Source organism: Salmo salar, chromosome ssa08 (assembly GCF_905237065.1).
Source record: "Salmo salar chromosome ssa08, Ssal_v3.1, whole genome shotgun sequence".
Taxonomy (NCBI): Eukaryota; Metazoa; Chordata; class Actinopteri; order Salmoniformes; family Salmonidae; genus Salmo; species Salmo salar.
The window spans coordinates 14,804,346-14,822,172 of NC_059449.1; the positions used below are offsets into that span (position 1 = coordinate 14,804,346).

At 43.8% G+C, this 17,827-nt stretch overlaps 1 protein-coding gene across 13 annotated transcripts in view; it reads left to right on the forward strand.

Moving 5' to 3' along the window:
- LOC106610235 (type II inositol 3,4-bisphosphate 4-phosphatase) overlaps window positions 1-17,827 on the forward strand; it is a 185,049-nt gene that overhangs the window by 156,180 nt on the left and 11,042 nt on the right. For all 13 annotated transcript variants that reach the window (XM_045722771.1, XM_045722773.1, XM_045722774.1 and 10 more), the window contains 7 exons: window positions 5,329-5,504; window positions 10,115-10,238; window positions 11,436-11,562; window positions 13,399-13,539; window positions 14,857-14,954; window positions 16,086-16,198; window positions 16,984-17,138. In XM_045722771.1, coding sequence (XP_045578727.1) covers window positions 5,329-5,504; window positions 10,115-10,238; window positions 11,436-11,562; window positions 13,399-13,539; window positions 14,857-14,954; window positions 16,086-16,198; window positions 16,984-17,138 — 934 coding nt within the window. The remainder of the gene's footprint in view (window positions 1-5,328; window positions 5,505-10,114; window positions 10,239-11,435; window positions 11,563-13,398; window positions 13,540-14,856; window positions 14,955-16,085; window positions 16,199-16,983; window positions 17,139-17,827) is intronic.

The window sequence follows — 17,827 nt, forward strand, 5'->3', positions numbered from 1 at the left end:
TGTTGCGTAATCGTACTGAAGGTAGCTAAGGAGTCAAGCGCAGGAGAGCAGAGATGTCAATGTAGCGTCTTTAATAGGCAAGTCCCAAAATGGTACAGGTACAAGGTCCATAAATGCCCGAGACAATGGAACACACAGTTACTCACGGAAGGAGGAAAACAACGCTCCTACTATACTTAACACACAGTACACACGTGAATAAACTGAGGAAAAAACCTCCACGAGCAACATGAAAATAACCCCGCACAAACCTAAGTGGGGAAACAGGGGTAAATATACACAGAAATTAAAGCAAATGAAAACCAGGTGTGAATGAATCAAAGACAAAACCAACCGAAATGAAAAATTGATCCGTGATTGCTAGTAGGCCGGCGGCCAAGCACTGCCCGAACAAGGAGAGGAACTACCTTCGGTGGAAGTCGTGACAAAGGCAAAGGGTGGTCACACCAAATATGGATTTAATTTAGATTTTTCTTCTGTTCACTCACTTTGCATTTTGTTAATTGATAAATATAATCTACTATATTAACATGTCTATTTTTCAAAGCATTCTTACTTTACAGCATTTTTTCACACCTGCCTTAAACTTCTGCACACTATTGTATGTTTTCCAGTTTCCTTAAATACTTTGAAAATGCAACTTATTTCTATGTAAAAACTGAAATGGTCTATTCATTCCTTTCCATTTTAATAGACACTCTTATCCAGCACAACTTACAGTAGTGAGCGTATACATTGTCATACTGTTTTGTACTGGTCTGCCATGGGAATCAAACCCACAACCCTGGCATTGCAAGCACCATGCTCTACCAACTGATCATCACAAACCACTTGATGTCTCAATGTACTTAATTACTGGAATGGTCATTGTTTTTCTTCATGATGATGGAAAGTCTACAGGTACAAACGTATATGTTCAGCTTATGTACAATACAATAATGTACATTTACAAGTGGTTTGTAAGGATGGTAAATTAGTACTGCACAACAATTGGTTGTTTTTCCATGTTATTTGATCAAGAATAATATTTAATTTGATGTGAACGTTTTGTCTTTGCTCATAACTTTGCACCTTTTGATGTAAATGTTTGATGACAGGGTTTTGTTCTTTCTGGATTTCATTAGAATGACAATCACAGAGAAATGGACAGGGCAACAACTTACAACTATTGAAACCTGCAAGATGCAGTTCTTAATAATTATACAACTATCTTTTTTGCCAAAGTGGAGATGCTAAACTTGTTTTTTTGCCCATGCTACAGAGGTTTATATCAGTCCACTGCAGAGGTTAATATCAGTCCACTGCAGAGGTTAATATCAGTCCGCTGCAGAGGTTTATATCAGTCCACTGCAGAAGTTTATATCAGTCCACCTCAGTCCGCCGCAGAGGTCTATATCAGTCCACCGCAGAGGTCTATATCAGTCCGCCGCAGAGGTCTATATCAGTCCGCCGCAGAGGTCTATATCAGTCCGCCGCAGAGGTCTATATCAGTCCGCCGCAGAGGTCTATATCAGTCCGCCGCAGAGGTCTATATCAGTCCGCCGCAGAGGTCTATATCAGTCCGCCGCAGAGGTCTACAGTTGAAGTTTACATACACCTTAGCCAAACACATTTAAACTCAGTTTTTCACAATTCCTGACATTTAATCATAGTAAAAAAATCCCTGTCTTAGGTCAGTTAGGATCACCACTTTATTTTAAAAATGTGAAATGTCAGAATAATTGTAGAGAGAAGGATTTATTTTAGCTTTTATTTCTCTCATCACATTCCCAGTGGGTCAGAAGTTTACATACACTCAACTAGTATTTGGTAACATTGCCTTTAAATTGTTTAACTTGGGTCAAATGTTTTGGGTAACCTTCCACAAGCTTCCCACAATAAGTTGAGTGAATTTGGGCCCATTCCTCCTGACAGAGCTGGTGTAACTGAGTCAGGTTTGCAGGCCTCCTTGCTCGCACAAGCTTTTTCAGTTCTGCCCACAAATGTTCTATAGGATTGAGGTCAGGGCTTTGTGATGGCCACTCAAATACCTTGACTTTGTTGTCCTTAAGCCATTTTGCCACAACTTTGGATGTATGCTTGGGGTCATTGTCCATTTGGAAGACCCATTTACGACCAAGCTTTAACTTCCTAACTGATATCTTGAGATGTTGCTTCATTATATCCACATAATTTTCTTTCCTCATGATGCCATCTATTTTGTGAAGTCCACCAGTCCCTCCTGCAGCAAAGCACCCCCACAAGATGATGCTGCCACCCCGTGCTTCACTGTTTGGATGGTGTTCTTCGGCTTGCAAGCCTCCCCCTTTTTCCTCCAAACATAACGATGGTCATTATGGCCAAACAGTTCTATTTTTGTTTCATCAGACCAGGCGACATTTCTCCAAAAAGTACGATCTTCGTCCATGTGCAGTTGCAAACCGTAGTCTGGCTTTTTTATGCCGGTTTTGGAGCAGTGGCTTCTTCCTTGCTGAGCGGCCTTTCAGGTTATGTTGATATAGGACTCGTTTTACTGTGGATATAGATACTTTTGTACCTGTTTCCTCCAGCATCTTCACAAGGTCCTTTGCTGTTATTCTGGGATTGATTTGCACTTTTTGCACCAAAGTACGTTCATCTCTAGGAGACCGAACATGTCTCCTTCCTGAGCGGTGTGACGGCTGCATGGTCCCATGGTGTTTATACTTGCATACTATTGTTTGTACAGATGAATGTGGTACCTTCAGGTGTTTGGAAATTGCTCCCAATGATGAACCACGCTTGTGGAGGTCTACAAATTTTTTATGAGGTCTTGGCTGATTTCTTTTGATTTTCCGATGATGTCAAGCAAAGGTGGCACTGAGTTTGAGGGTAGGCCTTGAAATACATCCACAGGTACACCTCCAATTGACTCAAATAAAGTCAATTAGCATATCAGAAGCTTCTAAAGCCATGACATAATTTTCTGGAATTTTCCAAGCTGTTTAAAGGCACAGTCAACTTAGTGTATGTAAACTTCTGACCCACTGGAATTGTAATATAATGAATTATAAGTGAAATATTCTGTCTGTAAACAATTGTTGGAAAATGACCTATCATGCACAAAGTAGATGTCCTAACCGACTTGCCAAAACTATTGTCACGCTCGTCGATAAAGACGGACCAAGGCGAAGCGTGAGTATAGTTCCACATCTTTTATTAAAGTGAAACTAAGAAAACAACAAACATACAACGAACGTGAAATCGTAGTGCTCAACACAATTACACAAAACAATATCCCACAAAGCAGGTGGGAACAGGAAACCCTTAAGTATGATCCCCAATTAGAGCCAACGAACATCAGCTGCCTCTAATTGGGAACCATACTAAGAGCACCAACATAGAAATAAAAAGACTAGAACACCCCCTAGTCACACCCTGACCTACAACACCATAGAGAACCAAGGGCTCTCTATGATCAGGGCGTGATAGTACCCCCCGCCCCCAAATGTGCGGACTCCCGCCGCAAAACCTGAAACCAAATGGGGAGGGTAGGGGGGTTGACTAGTGTCGGTGGCGGCTCCGGTGTGGGTCGTAGCCCCCACCCAAACCCCGGATCCAGCCATGACGCCGGGCTGAATGCCGTGCCAAGACTGGGCATCGGCGCCGAGGAAGGCTCCGGGCTTGGAGCGGTACTGGATGCCGTGCCTGAACTGGGCACCAGCGCAGAGGAGGGCTCCGGCCATGGAGCTGGGTGGGACGCCGTGCCTGGACTGGGCACCGGCGCAGAGGAAGGCTCCGGCCATGGAGCTGTGTTGGCTGCCGTGCCTGGACTGGGCACCGTCGCAGAGGAAGGCTCCGGCCCTGGAGCGGGACTGGACACCGGCACAGAGGAAGGCTCCGACCCTGGAGCGGGACTGGACACCGTGCCTGGACTGGGCACTGGCGCAGAGGAGGGCTCCGGCCATGGAGCTGGGTTGGCCACCGTTCCTAGACTGGGCACCGGCGCAGAGGAAGGCTCCAGCCTTGGATCGGGACTGGACGCTGTGCCTGGACTGGGCACCGTCGCAGAAGAAGGCTCTGGCCATGGTACCGGCGCAGGAAGCTCCGGGCCGTGGATTGTCACTGGAAGCTCCGGGACGTTGACCGTTGCTGGAAGCTCCGGACTGTGAACCGTCGCTGGAAGCTCTGGATTGTGAACCGTCGCTGGAAGCTCTGGACTGTGAACCGTCGCTGGAAGCTCTGGACTGTAAACCATCGCTGGAGGTTCCGGGCTGTAGAGGCGCACTCGAGGCCTGGTGCGTGGAGCCGGCACAGGTGGCACAGGACTGGTGACACGCACTTCAGGGCGAGTGCGGGGAGCAGGTACAGGTCGTACCGGGCTGGGGAGGCGCACTGGAGGCCTGGTGCGTGGAGCCGGCACAGGACGTACCGGCTGGGGAGGCGCACTGGAGGCCTGGTGCGTGGAGCCGGCACAGGACGTACCAGGAGCCGGCAGAGGTGGCACTGGACTGGTGACTGGAAACACCAGCCTCTTGGGTTCCTACTGCAGTATCCAACCGTCATTATGAAACACCAGCCTCTTGGGTTCCTACTGCAGTATCCAACAGTCATTATGAAACACCAGCCTCTTGGGTTCCTACTGCAGTATCCAACAGTCATTATGAAACACCCTCTTGGGTTCCTACTGCAGTATCCAACAGTCATTATGAAACACCAGCCTCTTGGGTTCATACTACAGTATCCAACAGTCATTATGGAACACCAGCCTCTTGGGTTCATACTACAGTATCCAACAGTCATTATGGAACACCAGCCTCTTGGGTTCATACTACAGTATCCAACAGTCATTCCACTTGACCACTACATTCTCAAACCTCAGTGACTAAAACTGGATGGACTTTCTGCCTTGACCCCTGCCTTGACCCCACTGATGTTTGACAGATGTCTGCTTCGAATCAGTTTTGAATCCACAATTGTTTCTAAATTGGAGACCCTAGAAGCTAAACAAACTGTCCAAACTGTCCAAACCCTCTAAACTATGAACAAACAAAGGTCTATTGTTACAAATATGCAACTAGATTAGATGTGTTAGAGCTGCAACCAGCTGCAAAACATTTCTCAAACATTTAAACAAACCACTGAAAGGATTCTCAGTCCTTGGAGAACATACCGTAACTGAAGTTTTGAATAATTCTTCAGGATGGCAACTTAACATTTTCATCAACAATTCTCATCGTCTTTAATGCTGATGCATTTCTAGGCTCCTTAATCAGCACAACTAAAGATGTAGAGAAATCAGGACACATCAAGATTCCAACATAGTCTGTGTAATGTATGGTTCTCATGTCTTCTCCTGTCATGTTGCAGAAGGGGATTGGCGGGAGCAGCTCTGCCCCCTGGTGGTGAGGTTGAAGGAGTGCGTCGCGGAGGTGGTGGTGCGGGCCAGGAGGGCCATGACCTTCGTCCTGCTGCAGGAGGCGGCCTGCAGCATCCCCCAGGGACTGTTCCTCAAGCAGAGGAGGGATGTGGTCTTCAGTCAGGCGGTAGGTGGCCACCTGTGAAATGAGGACTCCACTTTGGAAACAGCCTATAGATATTTGTTGCAATTGATTTGTCCTGTCAAGGCTCTCTAACCAATGGCAACGTTTTTCAGCTGTTAAGAAGCTAGTTATGATGTACAGTATCAAACAACCATTCAACGGCATCTGTTTGTTTACATAATTTACACAAGAGATTAGTTAGCATTTCACTGACTATGTTTCTACTGAAACACTGCTCCTAATCCTAGCATATGCAGTAATTGGAAGTGATCCAGCAAGTCTTTGAAACTGATCCGGCAGCAGCTCAGACTACTTGCAGGAAAATTACATTCAGAGATTGTTTGAATTACCTTGTGACCTAGATAAACAGGTCTTTTATCAGCTGATAATGCCTTAGAATGTCATAATGTTCCATACATAATCTCTGCAGCAGGGGGTCAACTCAGTCCACAGTTGGACGGTAGGCTTTTGTGTGAATTAGGGCTGACCCCCATTAGTTGACTGGAATGACATGGACCTCTGCATTTATTTTTTGCCAAGGATTTCTGTAATTACACAAAGACTAATATAATTGTGCCCATCTCAGTGAACTAATCCATTGCGAAGGCCTAGACTAAAAGCCAATTTATGTTTGATCTGAAAATGTGGTCGGAGGCTCCATATGGAAGGTGTGAGGCAATTATGGAGCCTCCAGAGTCATGCTGAGGCCAAATCGAGCTCTGTACCACATCGCCATGCGCCTCTTAAATGTTGTAACAATGCAGAGGGCTCTGTATAGCTGTGCATTGACATGTGTCGTGTCTTTGGGCATCATTAAAACTGAATACTTATTTTTATCAAATAACTCTCTGTAATTATTATTACGCGATTAAACTGATTAATCGTGTAACTGTAATTAACTAGAAGGTCGGGGCACCAAGGAAAATATTCTGATTACAAAGTATTAATTTTCCTAATATCACTTTCAGATATTATAATATCTGATCGATTTGTCTCCCCATTAATGATGTGTTATTTACCTCGTCAGTCTCATTCCAAACATCGTAAATTGTTGGTTATCTGCACGAACCCAGTCTCCACTATGAGTCATCCATACGTCAATTGTCTTAAAATAATTTATTTACTAAACTAAATAATTCAACAGTAATGCAAAACAAACAGATATTGTCACAAAGAAATGGTAGAGGAATGTGCCCTAGTGGGCTAAACCGGCATGGCGGCTTGTTAAACAAAAGGGGAGTGGGGGGATCAGCTGAGGAGACACTACAGAGTTGATAAATATTAACAATTGAAATGCTAACCCTTTGCACATGAACGCTCACTCATTCGGGAACAATTGCAATCAATATATATATTTACGCTCAGTGTGTTGTCGGGATCTTTGTTGGAAAGGTCGTTCTGTTGGAGAGTTTTCCACGCTCTCTCTCTCTCTCTCTCGTGGTTAGGATGGATAGTTCAGAGTGACATTCATTCATGTCGTTATAGAATGGATGTTTCCGGCGGTTGTCACATTCAATGATACCGAATTCCTAGCTGCAGACTAGTAATTAATATCAAAGACTTGTTATTATTCTGTCGGTATCAAATCAAATCCAATTTATTTATATAGCCCTTCTTACATCAGCTGATATCTCAAAGTGCTGTACAGAAACCCAGCCTGAAACCCCAAACAGCAAGCAATGCAGGTGTAGAAGCACGGTGGCTAGGAAAAACTCCCTAGAAAGGCCAAAACCTAGGAAGAAACCTTGAGAGGAACCAGGCTATGAGGGGTGGCCAGTCCTCTTCTGGCTGTGCCGGGTGGAGATTATAACAGCACATGGCCAAGATGTTCAAATGTTCATAAATGACCAGCATGGTCAAATAATAATAATCATAGTAGTTGTCGAGGGTGCAACAAGTCAGTAACACAAGAGTAAGTGTCAGTTGGCTTTTTCATAGCCGATCTTTGAGAGCATCTCTACCACTCCTGCTGTCTCTAGAGAGTTGAAAACAGCAGGTCTGGGACAGGTAGCACGTCCGGTGAACAGGTCAGGGTTCCAGCAGGTCTGGGACAGCAGGTCTGGGACAGGTAGCACGTCCGGTGAACAGGTCAGGGTTCCATAGGTAGAACAGTTGGAACTGGAGCAGCAGCACGGCCAGGTGGACTGGGGACAGCAAGGAGTCATCAAGCCAGGTATTCCTGAGGCATGGTCCTAGGGCTCAGGTCCTCCGAGAGAGAGAAAGAAAGAAAGAGAGAAAGAGAACATTAGAGAGAGCATATTTAAATTCACACAGGACACCGGAAAAGACAAGAGAAATACTCCAGATGTGACAGACTGACACCAGCCCCCCGACACATAAACTACTGCAGCATAAATACTGGAGGCTGAGACAGGAGGGGTCAGGAGAAACTGTGGCCCCATCCGAAGAAATCCCCTTGACAGGGCCAAACAGGTAGGATATAACCCCACCCACTTTGCCAAAGCACAGCCCCCACACCACTGGAGGGATATCTCCAACCACCAACTTACCATCCAGAGACAAGGCCGAGTATAGTATCGATAGTCTAAGAGTTTAACCATGTGGTATGGTTAAAGTTCAGTAGAGGGGTGCATGGTCAAACCTTGGCCCTCTCGTTATCAAGGTCAGCTGGTCTAAGGAAAGAAACCCTGGGTGGGGGTTTATATACTGAACGTAGAAAAGGCTGTCACATGATGCCAAGTCCTGTCTGTGTCCCTGGGGGCGTGCCGATGACTTAGTTAAGACTCCAAAGGGAATTGGAGTTTCCATCATTAAACAGTCCAAAAATCACATTACACAATATCACAAACAGTTCTATCCTTACTCATTAATTTTATACAACCATTTAGATGTAAGTCTCCTACCTGAGGCTAGTATATAAACATTATTATGGTAATATGGCCGTATTGTCTCTCATGAGTTTCATAAAATTGTACCAAACGGACCAGTTCGGTCAACTGTGCTCGCAGTACCCAAAGAGGCAACGTCATGACACATGATTGGTTGACGGTAGTTGGAGCCGGTACATCCTGTATAAACACAAACTCACTTCCTTGACAACTTCCTTCACAACAGCTCTTCACTGCTCCGTGAAGCGCAAGAAGTATGAATGCCTTGACTTCTGCAGAGGCCGTATCGCCGTAAATGCTGCATGGCCAATGCAGACGTCGGATTGACCATGCAGCACCCAGATGCACAATGCACTTCTCTCTCCAGAATGAGCTCTCTTCCGCCAATTTGTGCACATTCATTTTTCACAACTTGATTGTGTGAATTGTTTACGGTTGGTTGTTAGTGTATATCCTGTTTCAATTCATATATCACCAGTAGTACATTTGCCATCATTAATTCATATAATTTCTAATATACAATGTTTGTTTGGTTATGGTAATTTCTGTTAATGCATCCAATATATTATTATTCCAGTCTTCCTGTTGTCATTGTCTGAGTGGAGACATTGTTTGCAGAGCGCACAACCTATGCTACACTTGTGAGAAACACGTTTTGGTTTGTTTCATTCCATTGAATAGTTTTGTTTGGAGCGTTCCTGTCAATGTTGAGTAAGGACACGCATCTGATTGTGCATAGAAGTATATACGCCTGCAAATGTAGGCATATAAATGTGCCCATTTGGGGATCTGATAGTATTTCTGATTGGCTTAATACACCACCCCTAATGAGCTGTGGAGCTTCTCAAAGTAACGTTTTCTTCACCTCAAACAGCAAGCAAACTCTTTTTTGTTGTTGTTTTACATCCATTGAGAATGACAATAGTTCCTCAGTGTATTTGAAAAATCTTTCCAGCTCTCTCCCTTTTGGTAACCACTCAGCGTGAAAGGGAAAAATGTCATGCTCTGATCCAGTGGAAACATCATAAAGTAGGCCTACCTGATCACTCATTATCAGTGCTTGACTTGGACTTAAATAGGTTCCGGTACTCATTTTGGGTGCTGGTACTGTTTTATATTTAGGGGCAGGAGCTCCACAATACTTTTGACATAATATTCGCAAGCAAGGTGGATACTATTGCATGATGATTGATGACATTTATATACTTCTGATGTTTTGATGTTGAAGTTGCAGCACTTACATTCTGATGGCACCTTATCGCTTAGTGATTTGTAATAACTGTCTAAAATCTCAAAGTTCCTCTGGTAGGGTCAGGTTAAGGTTTTTTTCTCCTAGATCGCTGAGAAATTACTCTTGAGTAATTTGTGTGTTATTTAATCAAACAGTAAGCTTAAAGCATCAGACAAGCTCAATGCTGTTGATTTTATTGAAACACATGTCTTTATATGGAAAAATACACGTTAAAAAATGTAGACCAATTGATTGGTCGAAAGAACAGACGACTTTCGGTCGACCAAGGTTCTTTTGGGGCGGGGACTGCCCTAGTGTGAATGCCTTACCCTTTGCCCAACTGGACACAGAGATAATAATATGAATGGATGATGTGAATAAATTATGTAGTGTGCCGTGTTGCTTTTTGATTGAACCCTGACGATGTGCCGTGTTGCTTTTTGATTGAACCCTGTGTGTGTGTGTGTGTGTGTGTGTGTGTGTGTGTGTGTGTGTGTGTGTGTGTGTGTGTGTGTGTGTGTGTGTGTACACAGCTAGCTGCGTTGGCGTGTGGTTTCGTCATGAGGCTGTACGCGGGGATGGAGGATAAGGGCTTCCTCAGGCAGCTACACCTAGTGGGCCTTGTGGCACAGTTCGAAAGCCTGCTCAGCACCTACAGTGAGTACTCTAGTGGGGTCAAAGGTCAACTGTCTTACACACTGATCTCCCCTAACAGTGGAGTTTAGGATTGAGGGAAGGTAAGCTCATCCGAGATTTGTGTCTAAGGGTTACTTTTACCTAAAGGATTACCCAATTTGAAAGGTCCTTCAAGACTAACAAAGAGTACAGGAAGTTGTATAACATGCTTTTATACAGTAACGCACAATTAATAAAGATGGTACCATTTGATAATTGATCCACATCTATACCATTGTATAAATTAGGCAATTCCATGGTATTATTTAGGTGCATGGCAGCACCATCATACTTCAATGCTAAAACCATGGTACATTTCCATGGTTCAGATCTATACCATGGAATAAATTATGCAATACCATGGTCATATTTAGGTACAATTGTAATTCCATGGTAGTACCATCATACTTCAAGGCTAAAACCATGGTACATTTCCGAGATTAAGACTGTACCATGGTATTAGTGAAAATACAATAGGATTACCATGGTTATGAATGAAAGTACCATAGTGGTACCATGGTACATTTTTGTAAGGAATAGTTTGAAGGCATGTACTGCAGAAAGATTATCTGGTTACCATGGAGATGGCCTGATTCACTGACTTAAAGTCTCATCAAAGAGATAGAACTTCTACGATCAAGACAAAAAATGTTTTAAATGCCTCAGAAGATAACAAACCACTTTTCATGTAGTTACTTTCTTCTAAACGTGTTTATATTACTTTGTAGAATGTCAAGCTAGTTTACAGAGTATCTAGCTAACTAGCCAGCTAGCTTTGTAGCTATGAATTGTTAATCTTCCATTGTTTAGCTAAGTAGCTAGCTGGTTGATGTTTTCCTTTTGTAACCAGGGCAGATTTAAGCAACAATCACCTCCCTAAATGCTGTTTACATTGATATCCATACTGAATGAAGCAGTTATGGGACCTCATGGGCACCCTTAACTTTTCACTTAATTTAAAGGGAATTCACCTTAAAAGTATTTGTGCAACTGACTTAAAGTTAAGGAAACTTTAAGGGAAATCATAAGGGGAAAATTAACTTAAGGTGTTTTATGCAACTGGGCCCTATTGCCCGTTTTGTTGCCCAGTGTATTTCTCCTACTATGACCAGAACAGATTGTCTACTTCAAGTGAACAGGAAGTAACCTCTAATTGACAAATTGGTTTTGCTGTTACAGGTGAGGAGATTGGCATGCTGGAGGACATGGAGGTGGGCATCTCAGACCTGCACCGGGTGGCCTTCAAGATCACCCAGGCCAAGACAGACGACCCCTGTGACCTGCAACCTGTAGTCATCGGCAGGCGGTGAGACTCTATTACCCAGCATCCTTTAACCCGTGGTTTTGTCATTACAAGGGAGATTACATAGTGTGACATCGTTTTTTTTAGAGATCAGCTTGGGGACTTCATACATCATATCATACTATAATACAGAGTAATACATTATTATTGATCCAACTTGGCTAATTGTTTTATCAGGTGTATAGCTTTCCCTATTCTCTCTTGGACAGATCTCCGTAAACATAACTGGTACCGTATAATCTGTCGGGAAGAAATGGGATGGGTGGGATAATGAGTAGCTGTAGTTCCTGTGTTTGGGTTTTTCGTCACTGGTTAGTTGGACAAATCACGATTTCGCAGGTGTTAGCATCTTTCAAATTTAGAAAGCACCTCCTGGGTGGCGCAGTGGTCTAAGGCACTGCATCGCAGTGCTAGCTGTGCCACCAGAGATTCTGGGTTTGAGCCCAGGCTTTGTCGCAGCCGGCCACGACCGGGAGGCCCATGGGGCGATGCACAGTTGTCCGGGTTGGGGAGGGTTTGGCCGGCAGGGATATCCTTGTCTCATTGCACACAAGTGACTCCTGTGGCGGACCAGGTCGCCAGGTGTACGGTGTTTCCTCTGACACATTGGTGCGGCTGGCTTCTGGGTTAGATATGAGGACGCACTGTGTCAAGAGGATGTTTCAGAGGACGCATGGCTCTCGAACTTGCAGCGATGAGACAAGACTAACTACGACCAATTGGATACCACGAAATTGGGGAGTTAAAAAAAGTGGTAAAACATTTTTAAAAAGAAAGGGGAGGGCACATTTGGCCTGCAACTTGCAAATAGAGAGGGTGGAGCTCCTCGTTCTGGTTCCGCTCCTCGTTCTAGCATCTCTTCTCTTAACACGTATGGATCCAGAACTTAATCGAGCCCCTGGCCAATTACATGAGACTTTAGTTCTGGGTTTACCGAGATTAGGCTTTTTCTATTTCACCAATTCTACCTACTGATTGAGGTGGTGTAGATGGTAGTCTACTTATCCCGAAAGCAGTAGACATACTGCAGCGAATTTGGGAGGTAACCAGGGTTAAAAAGTCCTTAAAAACATTTTATTTTCCATCTGACAATAATGAATAGGTTAGCTTCCACATGACTTACAGTGAGCCATTTCCAGTTATCCAGGCTAATCTACTTCAAATCGATTGTAATAATAAAACATCTGTATTTGATAGGTCGTGACTCGTATCATTATTTGGACATATTCCACTTAAGCCTGACTGTGTTTGTTTAAACAACTGATCCTGTATCTCAGTTACGGGAGTTGCAACACATTTCTCTCAATGCTGACGTGCTGTTAACCAGTAAACCTGTCAGATGGGTAATAAATAGTCATGTAATACTATCAGATCAAGCTAATCACTGCCATGTCAAGGCCCAGTGAAAGTTGTGTGGACATCACGCCATCCTACTTACTGTAACTTCAGACTCCACCAAGCCTCTGTTCAGGCTTGTGCTCAGATTTGAAACGTTAAAAGAATGGGTGAGAAGTGCTTCATAGTTGATATGTGATGTCTTGATGTCCACGCATATCAAATCTCTGTTTACACTCTCTTTCACTCTTTGCCCTTCCTTCCTTCCTTCCTTCCTTCCTTCCTTCCTTCCTTCCTTCCTTCCTTCCTTCCTTCCTTCCTTCCTTCCTTCCTTCCTTCCTTCCTTCCTTCCTTCCTTCCTTCCTTCCTTCCTTCCTTCCTTCCTTCCTTCCTTCCTTCCTTCCTTCCTTCCTTCCTTCCTTCGTACCTCCAACTCACTCTCTCTTTCCCGTCCTCCTATTCTCCCTTCCTATCCCTCTCTCCCTCCCGCCTAACTCCCTCCAGCGACCATTATACTGTAGAAGTGCCATTACCACGGCTGGCCTTCCAGACGTTACCCCATGAGATCAAAGAGGGCAAGGCGTTGCAGGTTTACCCGGTGCTCTTCAACGTGGGAATCAACGAACAGCAGACAATAGCAGACAGGTACCGGAACACTTTTCTCTTTTACAGGCGAATCAAATCTTCCACTTTAGTTACAAATGTTCACTTATTCTCCTATTCATGATTAAGTGACATTTTGACTAAAGTAGAAGTTCAATCAACCAGCCTTTACCGATCCCTCAGTTTCTTCTGTTACACACTATGGGAGAAAAAACGTTTGTTTTGGATGAGATGATGTTGTCTATAGAGTCATTTCCCATCATGCTCCCAAGGTCATTGTCACCAGTGTAATGTTATCGCCTTTGGAGTATCGAAAAGGATTGTTTCTATCCAGCCAGTAAGCCTGGTTTGAGACATATTATCGTGGCCATGATGTTAGGCTCACATTCAGAAAGAAACAGTGTTAGTGGTCATTTACTGCAATCATTTCAAGACTGCCAAACCTAAGTCAGTTTTGGAATGCACACGATCAGTCTCACTGACCCGTAACTTGTACTTTCATTGTTGAGGGGTCTGTGAATCTGTCTCCGTCCATTAGGACATTCCTCACACGTGATATCTCAGACTTGGGTGAACGATGCGCCAAGCCATAGAGATCCGGCATTTACAAAATCACATTGATTACCGTAACGGGGGTTGCTATAGTAATCAACTGACATTCCAAACTGAACAAGCATGTCTCCTGTTCCGTCATAAAATGTGATTCATATATGTAGCCTCTCATGACCAACAATTTTCTCATAAGGACCTATAAGCTCCGCCCATTGGTTTTTCTGCTAATTAGACTTTTTTCCCCCACCAAAATTTGAACAAGCATATCTCCCATAACGACCTATATCATTTTGGTACTTAAAATGAAATTATGCAATAATTGTCACTAACTGACATAAGAAGGAGCGCTCCGTCATGTTTACTGTAGACTCTCTTTCTCCCTGTACAGATTAATTTGTCACTTCAGGCTCTCATTCTCCCTGTACAGATTAACTTGTCCTTTCATGTTCTCATTCTCCCTGTACAGATTAATTTGTCCTTTCAGGCTCTCTTTCTCCCTGTACAGATTAATTTGTCCTGTCATGTTCTCATTCTCCCTATAGAAATTAACTTGTCCTTTCAGGCTCTCTTTCTCCCTGTACAGATTAATTTGTCCTTTCATGCTCTCATTCTCCCTGTACAGATTAACTTGTTCTCATTCTCCCTATACAGATTAACTTGTCCTTTCATGCTCTCATTCTCCCTGTACAGATTAACTTGTCCTTTCATGTTCTCATTCTCCCTGTACAGATTAACTTGTCCTTTCATGTTCTCATTCTCCCTGTACAGATTAACTTGTCCTTTCATGTTCTCATTCTCCCTGTACAGATTCGGAGACATCTCTTTGCAAGAGAGGATAAACCAGAGGAACTTTGAGATTTTAGACAGTTATTACAAATCACTAAGCGATAAGGTGCCATCAGAATGTAAGTGCTGCAACTTCAACATCAAAACATCAGAAGTATATAAATGTCATCAATCATCATGCAATAGTATCCACCTTTCTTTTTTATAGAACACATTTTGACTTCATCCCACAGAAGAAAATGAGTTCTGTATATTGTAACGATCCATGCCCATTTGTATATAAGCAACATACACTGAGTGTACAAACCATTAAGAACATCTTCCTAATATTGAATTGCACTCCCCGCCTTTTGCCCTCAGAACAGCTTCAATTCATCGGGCATGGACTCAACAAGGTGTCGAAAGCGTTCCTCAGGGATGCTGGCCCATGTTGACTCCAGTGCTTCCCACAGGTGTCAAGTTGGCTGGATGTCCTTTGGGTGGTGGACCATTCTTGATTTACACGGGAAACTGTTGAAACCTTCCAGTTCTTGACACAAACCGGTGCGCCTGGCACATAATTCCATCCCCCGTTCAAAGGCACTTAAATATTTTGTCTCGCCCACTCACCCTCTGAATGGGACGCACGCACAATCCATGTCTCAAGGCTTAGAAATCCTTCTTTAACCTGTCTCCTCCCCTTCATCTACACGGATTGAAGTGGATTTAACAAGTGACATCAATAAGGGATCATAGCTTTCACCTGGATTCACCTGGTCAGTCTATGTCATGGAAAGAGCATAATGTTTTGTACACTCAGTGTAGTTTTATTACAGACATAAGATACAATGTGTCTTTATTTTACAGTCCAACACACACCCCCCCCCCAGTATTTCCATTTCCCGTCTATCATCGATTCAGCTCCTGTAAAATACACCCATGTGGGTCAGATTTGCAGACAGATACACGACCACTGAGATCTACGTTTGTGATGATGTTATTGTTGTTGTTCCACACAACAGCTCCTTTCATCCATCTGTCAGTAGTTTCTATAGATATTCTCGTTGTCAGTGAACTGTATCTTTATCTTATCAATACCTGCATATCCTTCCTGTCGCATGAACACACACACACACACACACACACACACACACACACACACACACACACACACACACACACACACAACACACAACTCCTTCCTGTTACAGCTCTGTCGAGCAGCCAAACAAACCAACCAAAGCCAACTCGCGTTTTGTTTCCTTTCACAGGTCTGCCATGTTTTCAAACGCAGACGGACTTGAAAGATTTACTTGGAACCCTGGGCCAGAATGTAGTGACGAAGAAGAGGAAGAATGTGGAGATACTGTGGCTCGCTGGAACGGTGAGGATAGCATAAGATGTATAACAAGTGGATCCATTCTTATACATCTGGTTTGAGATCATTCATGCGAACTTGTCACCCTGCTAATGTCCCTACTTATGGAGGTTGATACATTGGTGCCCTGAGGAGAAGTTTTGAACTTGTGAATGCAATGCACCTGCTACAAGGAAGACTTTATAAACATATTCGACATCTGGCAGAAGACCATGCAAGGCACCAAATAATCCTGATCATTTAGGGGAAATCTCCTAGAGAATGGGCATCCAATTATCTAATCACATAGGTAGGCATAGAGCACCAATGGAAGCTACACGTGACCGATTTATATCATAAACTGTATCCAGCCAAACCAAACCGGAACTCCACACAAACACATGATTAATAACACTATTGATAAAGGAGTAAAGGTTGAACACACACATTCCTTTCCAGCTAATTATTCCTCTGGTATGTGGCTAATGATTCCTCTGGTATTTCCAAAGACTTCAGTCAGTCTTTGGAAAATGAAAGCAGATCTGTTCTGGTTGTAACTATGAGCTTCCTTCTCTTTCCCTCCCTGGTCTCTGGAATTAGCTGAGCCTGAAAATGAATGTAGCTTGGGAAACATCATATAAGCAGCTGTATAGAAAGTAGTGCACTTTCGAAGTGAATTTTCTTTTTCAGAAGAACAAAAACATGTTTTCATTCAATTCCCAATGGAGTTTCCAGGGTACTTTTCTGTTTAAAATAGTTTGTTTTTGTTGACGTTATTGAGATGTTTTTTTTCTGCATCATTCTTGGTCCAGATCTGCCGACGGCTGAACGGGATCAGGTTCACCAGCTGTAAAAGTGCCAAAGACAGGACGTCGATGTCTGTAACCCTGGAGCAGTGTGCCCTGCTGAGAGACGAGCACCAGCTCAACAAGGATTACTTCACACGAGCCCTGGACTGCATGCGGAGGTGAGAGAAACTCAACTTTGGGGGAGAGGTCTTAAAAGTTATTTCCTGATTTATAGTAGGGCTCCTCGCGTTCTCTCTCCTCGCGTTTTCTCTCTCCTTGCCTCATTCTCAAAAAGGAAGGAATGGAGTAAGAAGTGAGCATTGAAGGGGGAAATCTGAGGACAGGATCCTCCAATCTGCTCCACCACTGCTTGCATCACTTCCCTCTAATGTTTTGAGGTGGTCGTGGTGGTGAGTGAATGGGAGGAGGTCTACCTAAGGAATCAGAGATGGACTTTTGAGATTCCCCTTTATGTCTCTGGGCCCTGAAGTTGATTGGGTAACCTGGTCAGGAAAATTCCTGGTCCTAATTATAATAAACTCCAGGAGTCTTTCCTGACTAAGTAACCGACTTCACTGGGGAAAAACTCCAGGCTCTACGTATGCCAATATTCCCTCATTGTGAAAAGTAACTAATGTCTGAAAGGACAGAGGAAGTGGCAAACATCCTGCTGATCGATCTGTGGCTGCCAACTGGCTAATGGAGCTCAGTGGCATGCGCAAACACACAGCAGCACGTCTATCACACTGTTCACTGGCACCACCCATTTCACCACCCCTAGTTGGTATCAGAAGCCACGCACCCGTCCTGATAGCCTGCCTCATCCCATCTGACTTGGTCAAAGTTCACATCAGAGCCACGTCGTAGC